The sequence below is a fragment of the Hyperoodon ampullatus genome (assembly GCF_949752795.1).
Source record: "Hyperoodon ampullatus genome assembly, chromosome: 19".
In the NCBI taxonomy this organism is placed as follows: Eukaryota; Metazoa; Chordata; class Mammalia; order Artiodactyla; family Ziphiidae; genus Hyperoodon; species Hyperoodon ampullatus.
The window spans coordinates 50,123,779-50,144,707 of record NC_136932.1 but is presented as its reverse complement, the minus strand read 5'-3'; the positions used below and the strand labels follow the sequence as shown (position 1 = coordinate 50,144,707).

Here is a 20,929-nt window from a genome sequence, read left to right as displayed (position 1 = left end):
GGGAAGCAGGGGACGTGGGGGGATGCGGCGGGGCAATGTGTGGACCCTCGGCCCAAGCTTGGCTTCCTTGCCCCCGTCTTGGGGCGGGGGGCTGTCTAAGACGGGAGGCGGGTTGGAAAGGGTGGAGCGAAGGCTGGGATTGCTCTCCTCTTAGCAAGCTCCAGGAGGAAGCCCCCTCCACCTCTGGGGGCGGAGGAGGGTAGGGCGCGAGGCAGGGAGGTGGCCGTCCGGGAGGAGCAAAGCTGCCGGGGGGGCCGGAGCGTAAGATCCACTTCAGCCGGCCCGTGTCAAGTGTGAGCTGGGTCCCGGCTGCGTCCCACACGGAGCCCACGCCGTGGCGGGCAGGGGACGCACCTCTATGCCATGTCTTTGACTCTGCGCCTGTAACTGTGCAGGTCAGGGGGCGGGGTGGGCCGCGCGGTGCCCGCCGCCTCTGGGCAGCCCCATCCCAGGTCCTGTTCGTCCTCCTCGTCCTCCTCGCCGGCGGGCACCGAGTCGTAGGCCAGCCCCTCCGAGGGCAGCGCCGTGAAGGTGGTGAACTTGACCCGCTTGCGCTTGGAGGTGGGAGAGCTGGCGGGGTCTTCGGCCTGGTCCCGGGCTGAGCCTCCCGAGGAGCCGTCGCCCCGCCCGTGCACCTGGCTCTGGACGCTGCTCTGCGAGCTGCCGCTGCTGTGGTGGTCGCCGTGGCAGCAGGCGGGCACGGCCTCCAGCGGGTTGCTGGCGGGTGGCGACAGCTCCCCCTGCCCCCGCAGCGGCTGCCCATTGCCCAGGAACACCCAGTGGTGAGAGTGGTCCATGCTGGTCTGGCCCTCGGGCGGGATGCGCTTGTGCCGGTAGCGCAGCACGAAGACGATGCAGTTGATGAGGAAGACCAGGATGGCGAGGCAGAAGACGCCCAGCAGCGCGTACATGCCGATCTCCAGGTCCGTCAGCCCCCTCGGCATCTGCAGGAAGCCGGTGGGCAGTGGCAGGAAATCTTCTGTGGGTGGCACCGCCGGGCTGGCGGTGCCCGGGCCCACGGCCTCGGGCGGGGATCCGGCAGTGCCCGGAGGGCCAGCTCCCTGGGCCTCGTCCTCACCCCCGCCGGGCCCTGGCTGGCTCGGGCCGGGGTAGTCGTAGGTGGGGTCCCCCTCTTCTCGCCCAAAGTGCACCCGCAGGCCTACAGGGGTCGTGGCCAGCACACTCTTGCGCTTGGTTTTCTGGCAGCTCTCGGCGATGGTGAGCTCCGCGCGGAGCAGCTCCCCGGCCCCCTCGGCCTCAGCCACCACCAGTGGGAAGGCCCGGTCCTGGGTCACTGTGGCCACGCGCTCGTCCAGACTGCTCACCAGCAGCCCATAGTCCTGGGGGCTGTAGAGGGAGAGTGGGGCCGTGGTACCGTCGCTGTAGGAGAGCCAGAGGCTCAGGAGGCCTTCCTGGAGGAGGAGGAGGAGAGGACAGGAATCAGAGATCTACTCCTGCTGGCTTCCCTGCTAGGTTCTGAGCTCTGTGAGGGCCAAGGCGCTCTGGCTCCCCGCTGTATTCCCAGTGCTGGAACAGTGCCTGGCAGGTGGTGGGTGCTCAGGAATGGTTATTTGAGGGGAGTTGTCCCACTCCAATCAGTGCAGGGAGCTATGGCCCCACACTGCCCTGAGAACGTCCTTGTCCACTTCGCCCTTCTCCCCCGGGTGAGTTGATGGTAAATTCTGCCTTGGGTCTAACTCAGATCCCTTCTGCTGCAGGAGTCACACGGTATCTCCATGCCTGATCGCCCCCAGCAGACACGTGGAGACTGAGAACGCACATATACTCAACCCCAGCCTTGTCCTCTGTTAAACCTTCTGAGAGTTGACCTCCTTGCAGATGAAGAGGCAGGGCTCAGAGACAAGCAACTGGCCTGGGGTCACGGAGCAAGTTGGGGCCGAGGACTCCTGTGTCCTGACCTCTGGCTCGGTGCTCAGTGCCCACCTTCTCCCTCCCTGTGCCCCCCACCTGTAACTTTTCCACCTTTGTCCCATGGCCAGTGCCCTGGCGTATCAGTGGGGGGCTATAGCTGGGGGTCCAGAGATGGATGAGGGTATTTCCGGGGGGTGGAGGCAGAGGTGACGGACCCTCTGAGAAATGCAGGAGTGGGAACCTTCAACAGGAGCATCTCACCATGGCAGGTGCAGGAAGTGAGACCTCGGCCAGACTCCCGGGCAGAAGGTGGGGCACGGGCCCGGTAGGGCAGGCGCACAGGGCACAAAGGGTAGATAGATCTTCCATGATCAAATCCCTAATCTCGGGGGCTCGTGGCCAGAACCTGCAAATCCTCCTTCCACACCCCAAGCCCCCAGGCTGGCCAGCTGGGCATCCAGTTACCTGCTTGAGGAAGCTGAGGGTCTGCTGGGCGGCCGTGGTGGCCAGGATGGTGTGGCTGCTCCCGGGGCTGGGCCGCAGGGAGAGGGCGAGGCTGGCCACCACCTGGGCCTGCAGCTGTGTGATGCTGACCTTCTCCTCTGTCACTGTCAGCAGTGTCTCCCCAAGCACGGACTCCGTCAGGGGAGAAACCACCTGAGGCAGGGCGGGGCGGGGATGGGTGAGAGCCAGGAGAGAAGGACACCCCGCCCCTCTCCAAATCCCCAACCAGGGAGGAATCTGAGTGCTGCTGGAAGGGAAGCCCAGGGGGTGGGGCAGATTGGGAGGCAGACTCCTGAGCTCCGCCTTAGGTCTGCAACCGGGAACCAGGGTCCAGAGGCCAAGCAACGGTCAAGGGCTCACAGGAGCCAGGCAGGAACACAGATGAGTGAGGTGGGTTGATTTTAAAGGAAACAACAGCCCTCCCGTAGAGTGATAAGTCACAATTGATGGTCAGCCTCAATGTCAGGGAGACAAAAGGGAGTGGTGGGTACTGGGGCAAATGGGAGAACTCGTGCTCATGTAAAAAAGGCAGCAGTACTGACTCCAGCTGATGATTGCCAGGCGGGAATGCAGACCCTGTGCTGCCAGATTCATATTTTCTAAAACCAGAAATTTACATTTTTTTAAAAATGAGAAACCTCGGGCTTCCCTGGTGGCGCAGTGGTTGAGAGTCCACCTGCCGGTGCAGGGGACACGGGTTCGTGCCCCGGTCCGGGAAGATCCCACATGCCGCGGAGCGGCTGGGCCCGTGAGCCATGGCCGCTGAGCCTGCGCGTCTGGAGCCTGTGCTCCGCAACGGGAGAGGCCACAGCAGTGAGAGGCCCGCGTACCGCAAAAAAAAAAAAAAAATAAATAAATAAAAATAAAAAAATGAGAAACCTCCCCATTTTTAAACGGTTGGGTCAATCGTTTTACAAACAAAATATGTCTGCAGGCAGATTTCAGCCCATGGGTCACTATTTATAGTCTCTGAGATGGATGATATCTACCCAGGCACCCAGTTATCAAGGAGGAAGGTCAAAGTTGAGTCCCTCAATCTCCAAAATTCCCTCTTCTGGCCTCTACGCTGGCTGGGCCCCTCCACCTCCTCCCCTCCTCAGCCACATCTCTCAGCGATCACACTGAGCCATGCAAGGTTCACAGAGGCTGATGAGGCTCGAGGCTTGGAGAGAGAAGCTTCGCCAAGGTTCCTGACCTTCGATGGTAGAATTTCAAGCAGAAGGGCAGGTGGGGGAAGAAAGTGTGTTTGTGGGGCCCGTCTGGGGTTGCTCCCCGAGGCCGAGGCGCTGGAAATCCTGTCTTAGGAGCGTCTGTGTCAAGGCTCCCGGCACACCCGCCCTGTGCTTACCTTGAAGGGGGTGGTGCCTGGCTCCAGCCCGGCCAGCGTGCTGCTGTCTACCATGCGTGCCACTCGGGGGTCACCCACCCGCATGAAGTCGCTGACCAGGTCGGTGACCTCCACCAGCCAGTCTGGGCCCAGCATGGTGACCACCTGGTCGGTGCCCTCCGCCGACATCGTGTGGAACTGGGTGAAAACCTGCAGGGTGGCGTGCTGGTACTGCAGGGTGCAGCCACGGCTCGCGCTCTGCCTTCGCTCCTCCTCCTCCTCGTCCGCGTCCTCGCTCTCCCGGGCTGATCTGGGTGGGGGGGGCCTGGAGTCAAGGCTCCCCACCCCGGCTCTGACCTGCACGAGTCCCTCCCTCCCTCTTGCCCCGCCAGCCCCTCCCCGGCTCCCGCTCCCATGGGTGGAAGGCTTTCCCTGGCCACCCCTTCTGTCTCTGACAAGCTTGGAGCCCGAAGTCCCAGGCGTTCCTCTCCTAGAAAGGTACCTTCTTGACTCCCCACCCCACCCCGTGTCCCCTGCCTGGCTGCGCCCACACCTGTGAATAGCTGGCATCAAATCTTAGCAAACACTGGCTCTTTCTCAGCACTAAGCACTTGCTGGGCCCTGGGCTCAGCTCTAACTTGGATCAAAGGTGATCCTTGCTCAAGTGCCAGGAGGCCTAGCTGCGTCGTCGTGTCCTACAGCTGTGTGGCAGACGGAACTTGGATACTCAGCTGATGAGATTGCCAAGCAGAGTGTGGGAGGTGTGTCCTGGCTTCCTCTGGCTGCTCAGAGTAAAATGCAAGAGGAGACAGATAAATGGAGGGAGGAACTGGCAGGCAAAATGGAACCAGGACTTGACAATTTGGGGAATTCTCAGCCTGTCCAGATTGCCAAAAATGAGAAAATCAGGAGATTCACCCAGGAAAGCGGGCTGTGGAGAGAGAGAGAAGGGTGTGGCCAGTGCTTGGCTAGTGCTTCAGAAGGATTAAACCACCAGAATATTCATTCACATAGAGGGCTCTTTTACCTGTGTTAACTAATTTAGTCCTCACAGCAATCTGCTGAGCTAAGTGTGAACGTGCCCATTTTAGAGATGAGGAAACGGAAGCACAGTAGCCTAAGGTTACCCAGCTAGCAAACAGCAGTCAGGATTTCACCCCAAGCCGTCTGGCTTCAGAGTTCACTATGTCCTTCACTACTCGAACCTCACTGGGAGCTGGCCTGAAATGCAGACTCACAGGCCCCATCCCAGTTTCACGGAATCAGAATCTGCATTTTAACACCATCTTTGGGCAAGCCGTGTGCAAGTTCAAGAGGCCCTGGTCTATGCGGGCTTGCTTTTCCAAATCTCCGCAGAACTGAACTGATCCCAACTCTCACTAGGCTGCCTGCTTCTCTCTCCAGCTCCGCCCCTCCTGCTCGTAGCTGCCTGTCACTCTGCCGCTCTTCTCTTCCCTGCTGGCTTCTCTCTCCAGCAGCGATGAGTGGGTGAGCGGAGTGTGCTGAGTACACATGGACCTGCCCCACAGATGGGCACCCAGGTGTGTGAGCCTGTATCCCAGCGAGGGAGCCCAGGGGGGGTCACCGTGTGCCTGGCTGATGTACTCACAAGTGTGCCCCTGGTGTGCCCAGGCTGGGGCACGCGTGTACAGGTGTGTGAGCACCTGTGTGGGTGTTTCTGCTCCATTTTGTCTGCTGCTTGACTGCTCTTACCCTGTCTCCCTAGCCAACTCCTTTCCACTCATCCTTTAAGACTTAGCTCCCGAGTCACCTCTTCCAGGAAGCCTGCTTTGACTTCTTCTGGAGGAAGAGGTGGTTCTTTCCTTTGTGCCACTTGCTTCCCTGTACTCAGGGCTTCCTTCATCCACCACGCTCCGTGGTATATATAAGACGGCTTCCTGATGGACCCAGAGCTCAGCTGGGTCAGGCTCTGGCCACACTTAACTGCTCCCCTCTCTGCCCCCATCCGTGCCTGGCACACAGTAGCTGCTCAATAAGTTTGTTGATTGCATAACCGACCTGCAGACTGTGTACACCTAGGGCCTTACACACACATGCAGATCAGACGTTGTGCCAGGGCTGTGTCACCCATGAGTATCCCCAGCATCCCCCGTGTTTGGAGGGGCCGTACCTCCGGTCAGGAAGGATAGGTACCCTCCAGCCCTTCACTTGGCTGAGGCGGGCATCCGAGAGCTCAATGTGCAGGGGCAGCTTGGGCACCCAGACTGTCATTTCCAGGGGGGCATTGAGGACGTCATAGCGGAATGTGACCCTGGCGTTCATGGAACCGCGAGACTCCTTTCCGCTAACAAACACGTAGTCACAGCTGCTGGATACCTGGGGAGGGGGAGAGAGGTTGGTTGGCCTGTCTTGCCCTACAGGTCATCCTGTGGGGCAGTGTGAGGACTTCATTCTGACAACGAAGGCCAGAAGGCCATTGGACAGAGAAAGTGCCAGTCACAGGAGGCTGAAGGGGAGGGGCTGGGTGGGAGAAGACCCCTAATTTAATTCCTCTGGGAGGTGTCAGCTTCCACTCCATTGCTCCAGAGATCACCTCTTAGTGGCTACCTTGGGAGGATTTTGCTCCCTGGCAAGAAGCCAGTGTGCCAATATTTTTGTAAGGGGCTGCTTTTGATGTGCCAGGCCACACCCTGGGGGAGTCTTCAGGCTGAGGGTCCCCAGCGCTGGCTTCCCTCCCCAGCATGACCACCTGGGCTCTGGAGCAGGAGTCTGATGGGTAGAGTCCTCCACAGTACACAGGGGTAGCCTGTCCTGAGCAGGACACTGGGGTGCGACTGGGCGGGGAGGAGGTCGAGGTGAGGGAGTGGGGAGAAGGGTCAGGCCCACAGCTCCTCCAAGGTGCCTCTGGCCCAGTGGTCCCAGGCAGATGGGCAGCTGGTTAATCTCCGGGAGGGGGCTGCTCTAGCCAGGGGTGGAACTGAGGGAAAGGGAGAGGAAATTTCAGGACCAGAGAACCCCCAGCACAGACAGGTGGACAACTGCCACCCACAGGTGCAGCTTTTGCAAATGCATGCCCACCTGGACACCACCTTGCATTCTTCACGGTTCCCCGGATGAGCATATGCTCACTGAACATATCTTGGTGGATAGCTGTGCCCACTCACAGAGATGTCCCTGCTAGTGCTTCAGGGCAGATGCAACGGGTGTCCGTGTAAGTGCCCACGTACACACCTGGCATACCTGGAGTGAATCCTGTGTGCAGTGCATTTAGGTGCTCCTACTGGGACACGCCCCAGGGTGCACATCCTTGAGTTTGGAGGAGGGTCTATCAGGCAGCCTACGGGCTGATGACAACCTGAAGGCTCTCGTGGGGGTGGGGAGGGGCTGGGACTGTGGTTCATCTGTGCAGATGAGCCCCTGACGGTCCCAAACTCCTTCGAGCTCTCTTAATCATCTCAGGGGGTGGGTGGAGAGGAGTGGGACAGTGGTTCTGCTAGAAATGTTCATTTCCCTGTTCGGAAGGCAGAGAATTCCAGCTGAAGGCTGGCAAATCCCATTTAGAATGTTGGCAAACTCCCGAAAGAACCTGAGTGTATTTCGGTGAGAACGGAAACATATTCCATTTCGAATCTTTGCTAATTCCCTTTGGTATCTAAGCCACGGTGACTGCTCTGGTCTGCTCTGGGGTGGGGGTGTGGGAGTCTGGGTGGTAGAGGAAGGTGCTGGGTGAGGGCTCTTGGGAGCAGGCCCATTTCTCCCCGTCCCAGCCTGCCAGCAGTGGCAAGCCCCATGGGCCTGGCGAGGCTTCCAGTCCTCAGGAGGCCGGGGGGGTGTGGTACCAAGCCGTCTGCTCTGGCTCACTCGGGGGACATTCCTCCTGGGTGGGGGGATGGGGGAGGTGAGCCTCGGGCTCCAGAGACCAGGAGGGATCCAGGGGGGAGAGAGAGAGAGAGAGAGAGAGAGAGAGAGAGAGAGAGAGAGAGAGAGAGAGAGCACACTCCCAGGGAGGGAGAAGGACACCCACATCCCCACTCCCCCTGCTGAAGGATTTACAGGAACGGGAAACAGATTCTGTTGCCCAATCATTTGATTTTGGCACCAGCTGGAGGCTGGCACAGCACACAGCTCACCCATCCCAGAGGGACCAGGGCTGGATGCCCTCCTGCATCACTGCCCGCCCCACTGCCTCCTCCCCGCATCTCACCTCTGACCACTGTCCAAAGCCAGGGGAAATCTGGAGGCCCTCCTGGGGAGGTAGCAAACTGGGCCAATCAAGTCAGATCAACGTCCTGTTTGCTGGGCTGTGGAGGACCCACTGCCCAGAGGGGGCCTCTGGGGAGGAGCTCAGGGCAAGGCCTTTGGGAGGTGGAGGGCTGGGCTGGGTGCTCCTGGAGTAGGTCCTTTTACCCAACCTTCACTCCTGGCCTAACTCATGAGCTTCTGGAGGCTTCCTCCCTGGGCTGGATCTCCTCCACCTGGTCACCAGCACCCAGGTTCAGGGCATGTCTCTGAGACCCCCCAGGACCCCCTCCCCTATTGCTTTGCCTGGTGTCTGCCACACAGCAAGGGCTCAGTAATGACTTGGGGACTGAATTCAAGCTGTCAATGCTGCCTTCTCCCTTCAGCCTGCCAGAGGTCTCTTCCACATTTCTGCAGGAAGCCCTCCAGGACCTCCCCTTGCTCAGGCTGGACATGGGATGCTCAAACCCTCACCCCCCGCCACGTCCCCTCCTCCTGCCTACCAAGGGGACCTGCCTGGGATGTGAATTCCCCTCTGGTTTGGGGTCCCACTCCCCTGGAAGGCCCGAGGCCTTCTTCCCAGGCTTCCACACCTCCAGGAAGCTCACCTTGATGATGTCCTCATTGTCAGATTCGCATTCCACCAGGGCAGAGACATCTAGGACAAGGCCGGTCACTTCGATGGCAATGACCTTGACAGGGATGGCCACCGTCCGGCCAGTCAGGATGGCTGTGTTGATGATCTCTGTGTCCTGCAGGGAAGAGAGGAGGGCGGGGCTCTGCTGAGCTGCTTGAGGTCCCCTGCTCTCCCAGGACCACCAGCCAAGCCCCGGCAGCCCCCAGCTGTCCCCACTCCTCAGATGCGTATCCTTCCCGTGGGGACGTGGGCAGACAGATGCATCTACCCGGTCTCACGTGCCTTCTCAGACACTCTGCTCACTTGGACTCCCGTGGTAGCCTTCAGGGTGTACCCCACTCTGCTGCCAGAAGACAATGCTTCCCCAATCCTCCACCATCTCCTCTCAACATCTTCCATGCTCCTCCGGACTCAGGGTAACGTCCAGCACATTTGCCTGGCTATTCCATGTGCCCCTGGGCTGGTCCCAGACAATCATTCCACGGCACTCTTCCTAAACCCATAGCTCCTTTGAACAAACTATTCCCATTCCCATCACCACACCTTTGCCCAGGAGATCCCCTGCCTAAAGCACCTTCCCCATCTTCTCTGACTACTGCATGACCCCCTCCTCCATGGGACCTTCAAGGCTCCACTGCATGGTCACCTCATCCAGGAAGCCCCCCGCCCCAAGTGGCCCCTCCGCGGTGACTTCTGCCTCCTCCGTGCCCCTCAGCAGCCGCCGTCCCACTCCAGCACCAGGCGCAGAGCTCACCTGCCTCCTGTGTGCACTCACCATGGCCAGGGGCAGGATGGCCTGCACATCCCGCTGGATGACCGTCAGCTCGGTGACAGCCCGCTCCAGGTCAGGCAGGGCACCGTGGCCGCGGTAGTCGATGTGCCACATGATCCTCCGCTTGACTGACTGGCTGGTGAAGTTCTCCATCTCAAAGTCCAGCTGCAGGATCTCCAGGGGCCCCTGGTCCTCCCTGCACGGTGGGGAAGGAAGGAGAGCCCAGGAGGAGCTCAGGAGCTCTGAAACCCTCGCTGAGGACCCTAGCCCTCCTCACTGGCCTTTCCCCGGAGCCCTCTGAGCCTTCCCCAGCCTGGCCTCCAGGGTCCCCAGAAAGTACGCCCCGGCCCTTCCGCCGGCCTGGCCTCCTCCGTCAAGAATTCCCCCGCCCCTCCCCGGTGCTGTCCTGCAAAGAGGTGGGCAGAGGAGCCACCCTGGCTCACCAGAGGGGCAGCGGTGTGCCCTGGGCCCAGGACACATCCACGGTGGCTGTTGAATGCTTTGCCCCAGTCAGCAGCTCCGAGGTCACGTGCCACTGGCCACTCCGTGACTTGGTTCCTAGAAGGGTCACGCCCTTCTTGGCCTTCACTCTGGGACAAAGCAGGAAGAAGAAGAGGGAGGGGGTCAGCTTGGGGTCCAAGGGCTGCCCACCTGCCCACCATCCTTAGGCTGGGGCTGGGAGAAGGTGCGCAGGTGAGGAAGTTACCCTGAGTTCTAGACTCAAAGCCTGAAACGAATTTGGGGGATCTGGTGTCATGTAGCTTCAACCTCTGGCCCTAGTGGAAGCTGTAGTCCCTTCTGTTATATCTCTGCCAGGTCTTTACCTCACCTCTACTTGCATACCTTAGTGACAGGGGACTCACTACTTCTGCACACATCCCATTACATCTTTAGAAAGTCCCTAAAAGGAGAAACTTCTTCCCTGTAGGTAGCTGAAATAGAACAGCCGTGGGTTCTGTTGGGGGAAGGGAGGACAACTCTCTTCCACCTGAATAGACACCTGGGGAGGTGAGCAGGTGTCCTCTGAGTCTTCTTTTCTCCAGGCCTAAAATCTTCAGTTCCTCTGATTGTTGATCTTTTGCCATAGTTTCAAGTCACCCATATCCTAGTCACCCTCCTCTGGACATTCTGAATACATAAGGTGTAGTGTCTTATACTAAATACAACACTTCAGCTCTAATTAACACTAACTAAAGCAGAATGATTATCACCTCCCGAATTCTACCTACTTTACTCGACTGATTTAACTCATATTCACATTCAGGTATTAATCGCTGAATTAGGTATGACTCTCTCCAGGAATACTTGAACTTCAAGGTAGTACATTCAGGACAGAAGGCAATACTTAAAGAAGTTGGAGGTTAATGGTGCTGTTTCAGGTCCCATGTATAGTGCTTGGGTTGGTGGGGCCTTTCTTATATCCTCAGACTCACCCAACATGGCTCAAACCATGGGTTGCTACTGTGAGACATCATTATATTTTGTGAGGATGTGATATGACTGAAGGCATTTCTGAATTTGTGAACTTATTCCTTCACAAAGAAAGAGCTAAGACTCCTGAAAAGATTTCTCCCCACTCCAGGATTAGACAAATGTCCTGACAGACACTCTCCTGTTCATCTTTTTTTTTTTTTTGCGGTACGCGGACCTCTCACTGTTGTGGCCTCTCCTGTTGCGGAGCACAGGCTCCAGACGCGCAGGCTCAGCGGCCATGGCTCACGGGCCCAGCCGCTCCGCGGCATGTGGGATCTTCCCGGACCGGGGCACGAACCCGTGTCCCCTGCATTGGCAGGCGGATTCTCAACCACTGTGCCACCAGGGAAGCCCTCCTGTTCATCTTTTGGCTCCCAGGCAAGGGGCTGCTCTCTGATCTCCATTTCTCCTCTTAGGCCTCAGTCTCCTCATCTGTAAACTAGGAGCGTTGCACCTGCTAATGTCTAAGGGCCCTTCCAGTCCCGATTCTATCATTCTGGATATCCGTGCTTGTGAAAAATGGATGTTTCCTCTTCACCATGACACCACTTCTGTGAGGTAGGGAGGACAGGGCAGACATTTTCGTGGCCATCAGGCGGATGAGGACACCGAGGCTCAGATAAGTGAGCTGTCTTCCTGAAGCTGCTCAAGTGATAACTGGAAGAGCTGGGATTAGGATGCTGGATGGGCAGGTCTGGGCGAGCCCTCTACAAGGGGTCAGGTGTGCATCAGGCCTTGGAAGGGAAGCCAGACCCCCGCCCATACCCCCCTACCTGAGAGTGAAGTGCTCCACGCTGGGGCTGGAGGGAGAGGAGGAGTTGGGGGCCAGGTAGAGGAGGACGCTGAGCACGTCCCCGGGCTTGAGGGGCCGGTCGGGCAGGCGGATCATCAGGTTGCTGTCCAGCCTGTGCTCCTGCAGGGCCCTTCTGGGGGGCGGGCGGAACAGGCTGATGCTCCCGATGCGCAGCAGGGGGTGCTGGGTCGGGCTCTCGGCCCGGGCCCCGCCCCCGGGCCCGGCACCCCGCCGCGTGCCTCCACAGCCTCCCGACGCATCCGGGGCATGGAGAGTGTAGTAGAGCTCGGCTTGCTGACTCTCCCCTGTCGCCTCGGGCTCCAGCCCATCTGGAGACTTGCGGCGGGCACTGGGTGGTGCGGCCGGGGCCGGGGGCCCGAACCAAGCCAGGGGCAGCTCGGCCCGCACGAGACAGGTGGCCAGACCCCCGCTGAGGCGGCAGGAGCTCTTGACCTCCCGGGCATCCCGGAAGGCGTGCAGGCGGACGCAGGGCAGCCGCTCGGTGACGCCGAAGTCATCCCAGTCCCGGCCGGCCACGTAGAACAGCACCTGGGCCACGGGCTGCGAGGCAGGCACGCGGGGGTGGACGATGAAGGCTCGCACCTTCCAACTGACCGTCAGGCGCTCGGGGATGTCCAGGGTGCTGGACGGCTGCAGGAGCTCCCGGGCCACCACCTGGCTGGCGCTGAAGGGTCCCAGGGAGACATTGAGGACGGGCAGCTCCTTGGTCTGGAACACCACGAAGGGCTCGGAGCGCTGCAGGGAGCCGTTGGTGACCGTGGGAGGCGTGCGCCGCGCCTCCCGCAGGAAGAAGGCCAGCCGCGTGTGTGACAGGCGGTAGCTGACCGGCAGCACCGGGCTGGCCTGCGGCCCCGGAGGGCTGGGGCTGGCCGGGTGGGAGCGGCCAGAGGCTGGGGACAGACAGAAGAAAGACCCCAGAGTGGTCAGGAGAGGCCGTGCTGAGACTCCAGGGCACCCCAGCCTCCCACCCTTACGGAGGGCCATCCGCTCCCAGCCGAGCCCAGCTCAGCCCGGCTCTCCATCCTCCAGGCTCCAAGCCGGGCTCCAGCTTTGCTGGTGTGTTAATTGCCCTCTTGCTGCCGATTCATTTCTTTATCTGCGATGCAGGGGTAAAGCTAATGCCGGTACAAAGAGTCGTGAAGCTTTAAAGAGGTTTTATCCTCTGGCATCTTCATTTGTAAAATGAGTACAAAAGTTGTTTCTGCCTCAAAGAGCTATTGTGGGGACTTACCAAAGCCACGTGCATAGAGGGCTAAGAGCAAGTGTGATGCCGAGGCGGTAAGTCTTCACTGTTACCATTATTAAAGGTACAGTACAGTATGTATTTAACGATTTAACATTGTTTATTAAAAGTAAACTATTTTTCATGGGTTATTATGACAGGCAGTGGCTTATTTGACCCTCATCAAGCCTTTGAACCGGGTATTGTTATGATCTCCATGGATTCACCCAGTTTTCTATCAGTAACTTCTCTTTTGGGAGAACCTCTTACAAATGAAGGTGCCGGATGCTTGAATAACTTACCCAAGTCCCATGAGTGAAAGGGGCCGCAGCTGGAGTTGAACCTGGGGCCACCTGGCTTTCAAACCCGAGTCTCCACTCCTTTACTGCTTCACCTGCCTCAGCTGGTGCAGGGTCCCCAGGGATCCCACATCACCCCCCCCCCCCACACCCCCTATATGTACTGCCCCACAAACACACACCGGGAAGTTGATCCTCGTCCCCCAAACCCAAACGTGGGTCTTGGGGTCTCGGGCTTGACTTCTCCCTTCTCTCGGCCACTCACCCCATCCTCGCAGGATTCCGCCAAGCTGTAGCAATTCTACCTCTTGGCTCTCTGGTCTGTCCCCGGCTGCCCCTGACCTCCATCCCCAGGCCCCTGCTCCAGCTTTGGCTTCACTCCTGTCGCTATGACAACATAACATTGTCTAAGTGGGTCTCACCTCTCCCCAGCTCTTCCCTTCCCTGGCATACCCTCCCCCCATAGCAGCCAGAGGGATTTGTTTCTCCCAGACACAGATGGGACCTTGTTGGCCCCTTACTCCCAGCTCAACGCCTGTTGGACACTGTTAAGGAACAGGAAGGACCAAGATGGGGAGGGTCTGAGCTTTGAGAACCAGTTCTGGATCTGCTGCTTAGAAAGCAGTTGGGTTGGCTGCTGTGCCCTGGCCCAGGTCATTACCCCAGATCCCACACGTGTGCCTGCAGCCAGCCTCCCTTCAGGGGGCAGGGACATGCTCTCAGAGACTCCAGTGGACCCCTGAGCCATGTTTCTCACCTTTAATGTTGTGTTGTCATTTGTCTTCGAGAATCAAGAAAGCGCTCTATAATTCAGGTAACACAATGCAAACGTGTATCATTAAAGACTCTCCCTTCTGCTCACAGAACTCACCTTGCGCCTGAGCGTGGCATTCAGGGCCCTCTACAATGAGCTCCAGGCTCCCCTTTCCGCAGTATTCCTCTTCCCAGGCTCCTGCTGCCAGCATAACTGGACAACTTCGGGCTTTAGCGCTGGCCGATGCTGCTTTACTGCCCCCCCCCCCCTATGTTCATGCTGCGCCCTCTGCAGTGGATTCTCTCCTATCCTATCTGCACACATCCAAATCCGAATCTTCCTCTAAGGCCCTGCTCCAATGCCACCTCCTCCACGAAGCCCTCCAAGATATGACCTCTACTCCTGGGAACTTCCTCAGAGCTTTGCCCTTCTCTGAGGGAACCTCTCATCCTACCTTGCGTGAGAGTTATCTATGAGGCCTTGCACTGAACAAGTCTTTAACAAATCACGGTTGATCTACACTGAGTGATTCACAGAGACCTCCGTCCCAAGGAGACTCCTAATCAGTGCTATGGTGGTTACTTGCCGCTTATGCATATTATCATGTTACCACCATCAATGAAACCTTGATGGTTCCGCAAATGTTCACACCCAATTCCTCATAAATGCGATGAACTAAAAATTCCCTGCCCTTGAGGCTCTGGTGTCTATGTCTGATGTTTTTAAATTTGTGGTTTAATTTTCTCATTTAAAAAATGAGGCAATTGGCTTGGGGCACAACAAAGGCCCTGGGTCAAGTGTCCTAAGAGGAGTGGCACCTGGTCTGTGTGACTTCTTAGGGACCCGCTTGAGCAGTCCTTAGGACCAGCTGGTCCCTGGTCCTCTAGGCAGCCCACGCTTTAACCATCAGACTGCTCCCTCTGTTCCCAGGAGAACTCTGTGCTCAGGCCACCCTTCACTAGACGTCCTGCAGCCCTGAAATGTAAGCCAGCTGCCGATGATGGGGTAGAGATGGGCAGCCTGGTCCCAGATGAGAATAGGAAGGCGTTTGGAGAGACGGGAGCCTTCCCTGCTGCTGCATGGAATCCCTGCCCCACGGTTACCACTGCAGTTTCTGGGAAGGTGTCCCTGCTGCCTGGGGCGAAGCTGGCCCAGGCACACATGTGGGGTCTGGGGTAATGACCTGGGCCAGAGCACAGCAGCCAACCAACTGCTTTCTAAGCAGCAGGAAGCAGGCAAACGGAGGCTTCAGGACTCAAGTTCAAGGCTTCTCCCTGCCACGCTCATGAGGCAACTTGCTTCCCATCTTGAGCCTCGGTTTCCATCTCTAAAATTGAGGAGGTGATATCAGCCCCCTCACAGGGATGTTGAGAGTAGCTGAAAGACCAAGGGGAGGAGGGGGCACTGCTACAGGTGGTGGGATGTCCAGGACCTGCAGGTGCTGAGCTGACATGAGGAGAGGCCACCGTGCTTGTCCTGCTGGGGTTGGAGAAGGGCACCGCTGTCACTGAGCTGTAAGTGCTCAGGCCGGGTGGACAGGGTAGGGATGTGGACGTCAGAACCACCGGCCCTGTCTCGTTTACCATCCCCAGGAGACCCCAGAGGCTGCTAAGTGGCACTTAGTCCCCTTTGGCCCTCTCACCGTCCCAACCTCAGGCAGGGCCAGCCATCTGGACCCCTTGGAGGCACAGTGGGGCGGGGCCGCCAGACAGGCAGCAGACTCAAGAGGGGCGCGGAGAAAGGGATTGGAGAAACGTGCTCGCGTGCACCCTTCCGCCCTCAGATTTTTGTTGAATGAATGCAATTCTCTGAATGAGCTGCCCAGCACTGACTGGGATGCCATGGGCTAATGAAAGCGCCCTCCATGGGGCATGCCAGAGGAGACTGGATGGCCCGTCAGGGCAGGGTTGCTGGGCTGGGGGTTCTTGTTGATCCCCCTCAGCAACCTTGCAGGTAAGGAGACTGAGTTTCTGAAGCAGGAAGCAACTTATATTAAGAGGGCAACTAGCATTTAGAAAAGGGAGCCAGAAAAGATGGTATTCGGGTACTACCATTTTTGTACTGATGTCATCGTGACACACAGCACCGTCCCCCATCACCACCCATGAATCATTCTATCCTCTGGGGCCCTGAGACCCCTCTGTGGGCTGAGCAGGGGCGGGGGTGTTCCTGAGACCCCAGCACTAATCTCAGCTCTATGGCTCAATGACTCTGGAGCCTAAAGGAAGTTGCTTGATGTCTCTGGGCCCCAGTTTTCCCAGGGAGGTAGGGGAGGCCCTGGAAGCCGTCTGGTGTGGTGGGGCTGCCGGGAGGAAGAGGAGACTGGGGGAGTTGCCAGCAGATCAAGTTTTTGGAGACACGATGTGTGAATGTGTGTGCACACGTGCATGTGCTGAGCTGCACGCTGGCCGGCATCTCACAAGGAGCTCTAAGCTCCGGGTATCACGGAGCGTGGAATGGGCTTGGGAAGGAAAAGCTGCTAGAAGGTTCCCTGAAGGAAGACGGATGGGGTAAGGGAGGGTCAACCCAGAGCCGAGCTCGGCTGGTTCCAGAGGTGAAGGAGGAGTGCTCCAGGGGTGCCGCTCGGGTGGACTTGCTGGCCTGGACCCGCCCTGCCTTGGAAACACCCAACACAACTCCCTCCAGTCTGAGGGGGGAGCGCGTGCACACACACACACACACACACACACACTCATGCTCGTACACAGCCTGGCACACACCTGCTCGCCAGGCCCCCCACCAGGAAGCCCGTGACAGGGAGTTCGGAACCCTGGCCGCCCCCGGGCCTCTCACCGGCCCCACTCGGCTCCCCGGACCCCAGGCTCCACCTGCTGACTTCTGTTTCAGCCCAGCTCGCCCTGTGGACCAGACTTAGTACTGCCTTCCTGTCAGCAGCCTCCCCTCTCCTGGGAGCAGCGGTCGGATTCTCCCTCCGTCTAGGTGGCCTTGGGCCGAAGGAAGCATTTGGGTCTGGCTTCCCTGCTGCTGTCTCCCTAGGGAAGGGGCTCTCCCTGTCTCATCATGTCTCATGGTCAGCATGACATGCCCCCCTTCCAAATTCATACGTCCAAGTCCTAACCCCCAGCACCTCCTAATGTGACTGTGTTTGGAGATGGGGGTCTTTAAAGAGGCAATTAAGTTAAAATGAGGTCATACGGGTGGGTCCTAATCCAATATGACTGGTGTCCTTAAATGAGGAGATTGGGACACAGACACACACAAGGGGGGAGACCATGTGAAGACACAGGGAGAAGGCGGCCGTCTACAAGCCAAGGAGAGAAGCCTCAGAAGGAACCCACCCTGCTGTCACCTTGATCTCAGACTCCCAGCCTCCAGAACTGTGAGAAAAGACATTTCTGTTGTTTTTGTAAAAGTCTCTGGGACTTCGCTATGGCAGCCCGAGCAGGTTAATAATAGATGGGGATGAGCTATTTCTGTCCCTCACAGCCTCAGTTTCCCCAGTAAGATGTGGAGATACCGTATGGGGGTGGAGGAGGAAGACAGGCTGGGATCATGCAGCTTTTGTAGGCAGGGATAATGATGGAGGCTGAGGCGTTCCCAGCCCCTGCCCTGACTGTGCCTGGCATGTGACCCTTCCTAGCTGAGCAGAGCCAGCTCCTTCCTCCCTCAGCCCTGGAGGGCACATCCGGCTCTTAACAGCTTGGTAACTAAGGTTGAGGTGTCTGCGGATGTAGGAGGTCTGAACTCCCATCTCCCCCACCTCCACCCGTCCCCTCTCCCACCAGCTCCCCTGGGCCCTGAACCTGCCCACCTCAGGGACCCTTGGGAGCACCGTCCTGGGGCCACTTCAAGATTATGCTCCGCTGAGAGCCAGCAGCCTTCATCCTTCCCTTCTTGTTCCAGAACGAGACTAAGGCATGAAGAGAGGCTTCACTGGAGCTAAAGAAGGGCACTGGACCCACCAGCACCCAAGAGAAGATTTGCCCAGGAGGTGGGGTGTGGGGGTCCCCGCATCCTTGCATGCCCAGCTTAGGCATCACCTCCTCCCTGAAGCCCTCCCGGATACCTCCACTGCCACCACTGCTTTGTTCCGTCCAGCTCTGGCTCTGGCTGCTCGGGAGCCTGGCCCTGGTATAAGAGATGCAAGTAATCAATGATCTGCCTCAGCCACTTCTGTGAATTTTTCCTGGGGGGCAGGATGCTGGTCCATGGGCCCCTTCGTCTCTCAAGCCACCTCCAATCCAACACCAGAAGGCAGGTACTTGTTTATGCTTTTGTTTCTCCAGCTGGATTGGGATCTGGGCAGGCACTGGGTCTGGACTAGCTTTGCATAATGCCCGGCGTGGCACACGGTCGGTGCTTAACAAATGTCAATTCTACCCTCTTATAAGGCTGGGGGCACCTGCTCAGGGCCATTGGCTGGAGAGAGGCCCTCCCTTTTCATCTCAGGCTGGCCCTAGGTGTCTGGGAGTGCAGCAGGGGCCTTTGCCCAGCCCCAGATAAGCTTCACACCTTCTCCCCAGGCACAGAGGCCAGACCCTCTCCCCAAACTATAGAATAGATAAATGAATCTGCGTGGAGGCTAGGGCCAGGTAGCCTGGTGGGGGGGGGCGCCTCTGGCCACCTCCCTGCATCTAATCAAGATCAGATGCCTCCTGCTTCTATCTCTAATTGTCCCCAAATTAAAACTAATCGCTTGTAAATCAGAAAAAAATAAAAGATTGTCATCAGCTTTGGTGAGTTTGAGGCTGAGGGGCGCAGCAGGGCATGCCAGCAGGGCCAGAGGACACGGGGCTGTGCTGGGAGAGGGATTGGCCTGCTCACCTGTGTGTGTGTGTGTGTGTGTGTGTGTGTGTGTGTGTGTGTGTGTGTGTGTGTAAGAGCCACACCCGAGGTCCGGTGCTTGGGGATCCTTCTGCTCTTACTCCTGAACTTGCCTGAATCTAAGAATCAGCCAGAGGAAAAAAAACAGCAATAGCAAACAGATTCGCGGGCTGGATCCAGGCAGACACAGTCACAATGTCCAGGGGAGAGACCTGGTAATCTGTGTTTATTAAGGATCCCAGGCGTTGATATTATCTTAGGAGTCTGGACCACACAGCGCTAAGCAGGAAGGGCTGGGAGATGCTGAAGGGGTCATGACCTGCATGGCATAACGTGGTGATGCTGACGGTGCAAGATGAAGCCCCCAGAGCCCAGAACAGTGCTGGGCACACATTGGTGCCAATTCTACAAAGGGATAAATGAACGGGTGAGAGGAGGTGAGAGCCAGGGTTGATGCAGGTGGTGAGGATCCTAGTGAAATCGAGCAGGACCCTGGAGGGCCCTCCAGGGTACAAAAGCCTTTCCCTGTCCCCCATTTCTTGTCTGTAAGAAAAAGCCTTCGGTCTCCTAGGCCTTCCCAGAGTTCCACAGAGCAGGCACAAGCAGTTAGTGATTTGGACAATAGAGTCACAGGGCTCCTAACTCCTCCTGCAGGGATGTAAATAACAATCTGATGCATACCTTTGAGCTGTTTGACTGAAACTAAGACCCCCACCCAGGTGGAGGGTGGTGCCTACATGCTGACCACAAGCACGTAGACCTCAGAATGGTTGGAACCAGAAGGTTGAGATTCTGGAAACATCACCCTGTTACCTCACCACCAACCAATCAGAAGAAGGTCCACAAGCTGGTCACGCATGCTCTGACCCTCTCCCCTGGCACCATCTTAAAAAACCCTCGCCTGAAAGCCATCGGGGAGTTCAGGTCTTTTGAGTACAAGCCGCTCGTTCTCCTTGCTTGGCCCTTGCAGTAAACCTTTCTCTGCTCCAAACTCCAATGTTTCTGTTTGTTTGGCCTCACTTGGCATCGGGCACATGGACTTGGGTTTGACAGCACTGGGGGCCATGCGGTCCAGGATCAAGAGGCCAGGGATGGGCTATGCACAGTGACCCCTCCCAACCCAGACCTCCAGGCCCACAGGAGGGGTGTGACCTAGGGGGTACCCTCCCCCGGCCCAGGACAGTGGCAGTGGAGGCAACCCTCCACTGAGGACGCTGAAGAGTTAGAATAGGGCTCTCACTGGTAGGAGGGATGCTTGTGTTCCAGCCCTGCTCTTCCTTGGCTGATGGGTGGATCGGACCCAGGGCAAGCATGTCATTTCTGCACCCCAAGGCCCTGTTTCTCCATCAGCAAAGTGGGGAATTAGCAACCAATATACCAGTTACTCCAGAACGGGGTGCTGAAGTAGAAAAAAACTATGTCTTGAGAAAGGTTTTAGTTTTTAAATTAGTGATACCTGGTGTTAGTAAGGGTTTTAAGATATGGGGCGATCACATGACCTACTGTCGGAGGGTAACCTGGGCAAGCTTTCTAGAAGGCAATTTCAAAATATGCTTTAAAGGCCTTGAAACCATTCATGCTCCTTGCCCCAGTAACTCTGCCTTTGGGAATCTAATAAGCAGAAATCGGCTCAAAGATTTATGTGGAAAGATATTCACCACAATGTTCTCTTTATTAGTAAAAAATTAGGAACAACCTAAATGTCCAAAGGCAGGGTATGGTTAAATAAAAGCAAATGGCTAAGCATGGAGGTTTCCAAAAATTTTTTACTCAGGTTGGAAAATGCTCCCAAAATAGTTTTTTTTTTTGCGGTACGCGGGCCTCTCACTGTTGTGGCCTCTCCCGTTGCGGAGCACAGGCTCCGGACGCGCAGGCTCAGCGGCCATGGCTCACGGGCCCAGCCGCTCCGCGGCACGTGGGATCTTCCCTGACCGGGGCACGAACCCATGTCCCCTGCATCGGCAGGCGGACTCTCAACCACTGTGCCACCAGGGAAGCCCCCCAAAATAGTTTGAACTAAACAAAGGATGGTGAGAAACTGGCTACATGGCATGGTATCAGTTTTTATGTAGACACTGGGAGGAAATACATCAAAATGCTATTGGTGGTTATCTCTGGGGGGGTGAGGATTATGTGTGATTGTTATTTTTTACTTTATGCTTTTATGTATTTCTAGTTGTCTGCAAAGAACACGTATTGCTTGTAAAATTAGAAAGAAAACAATAAATGTCATTAAAAATGAAGGAAAGTGTTTGAAGCTATTCCAGGAA

The 20,929-nt window shown here is 57.4% G+C and overlaps 1 protein-coding gene across 1 annotated transcript in view; it reads right to left on the bottom strand.

Moving 5' to 3' along the window:
- Nucleotides 1-356: 356 nt before the first annotated feature.
- The window catches only part of TMEM132E (transmembrane protein 132E), a gene marked incomplete at both ends in the record, with an annotated part of 48,846 nt that continues 28,273 nt past the window's right edge, over nt 357-20,929 (bottom strand). Inside the window, 8 exons of the mRNA XM_079724988.1 lie at nt 357-1,412; nt 2,338-2,529; nt 3,725-4,013; nt 5,835-6,040; nt 8,512-8,655; nt 9,316-9,508; nt 9,756-9,902; nt 11,559-12,489. Coding sequence (XP_079581114.1) covers nt 357-1,412; nt 2,338-2,529; nt 3,725-4,013; nt 5,835-6,040; nt 8,512-8,655; nt 9,316-9,508; nt 9,756-9,902; nt 11,559-12,489 — 3,158 coding nt within the window. The remainder of the gene's footprint in view (nt 1,413-2,337; nt 2,530-3,724; nt 4,014-5,834; nt 6,041-8,511; nt 8,656-9,315; nt 9,509-9,755; nt 9,903-11,558; nt 12,490-20,929) is intronic.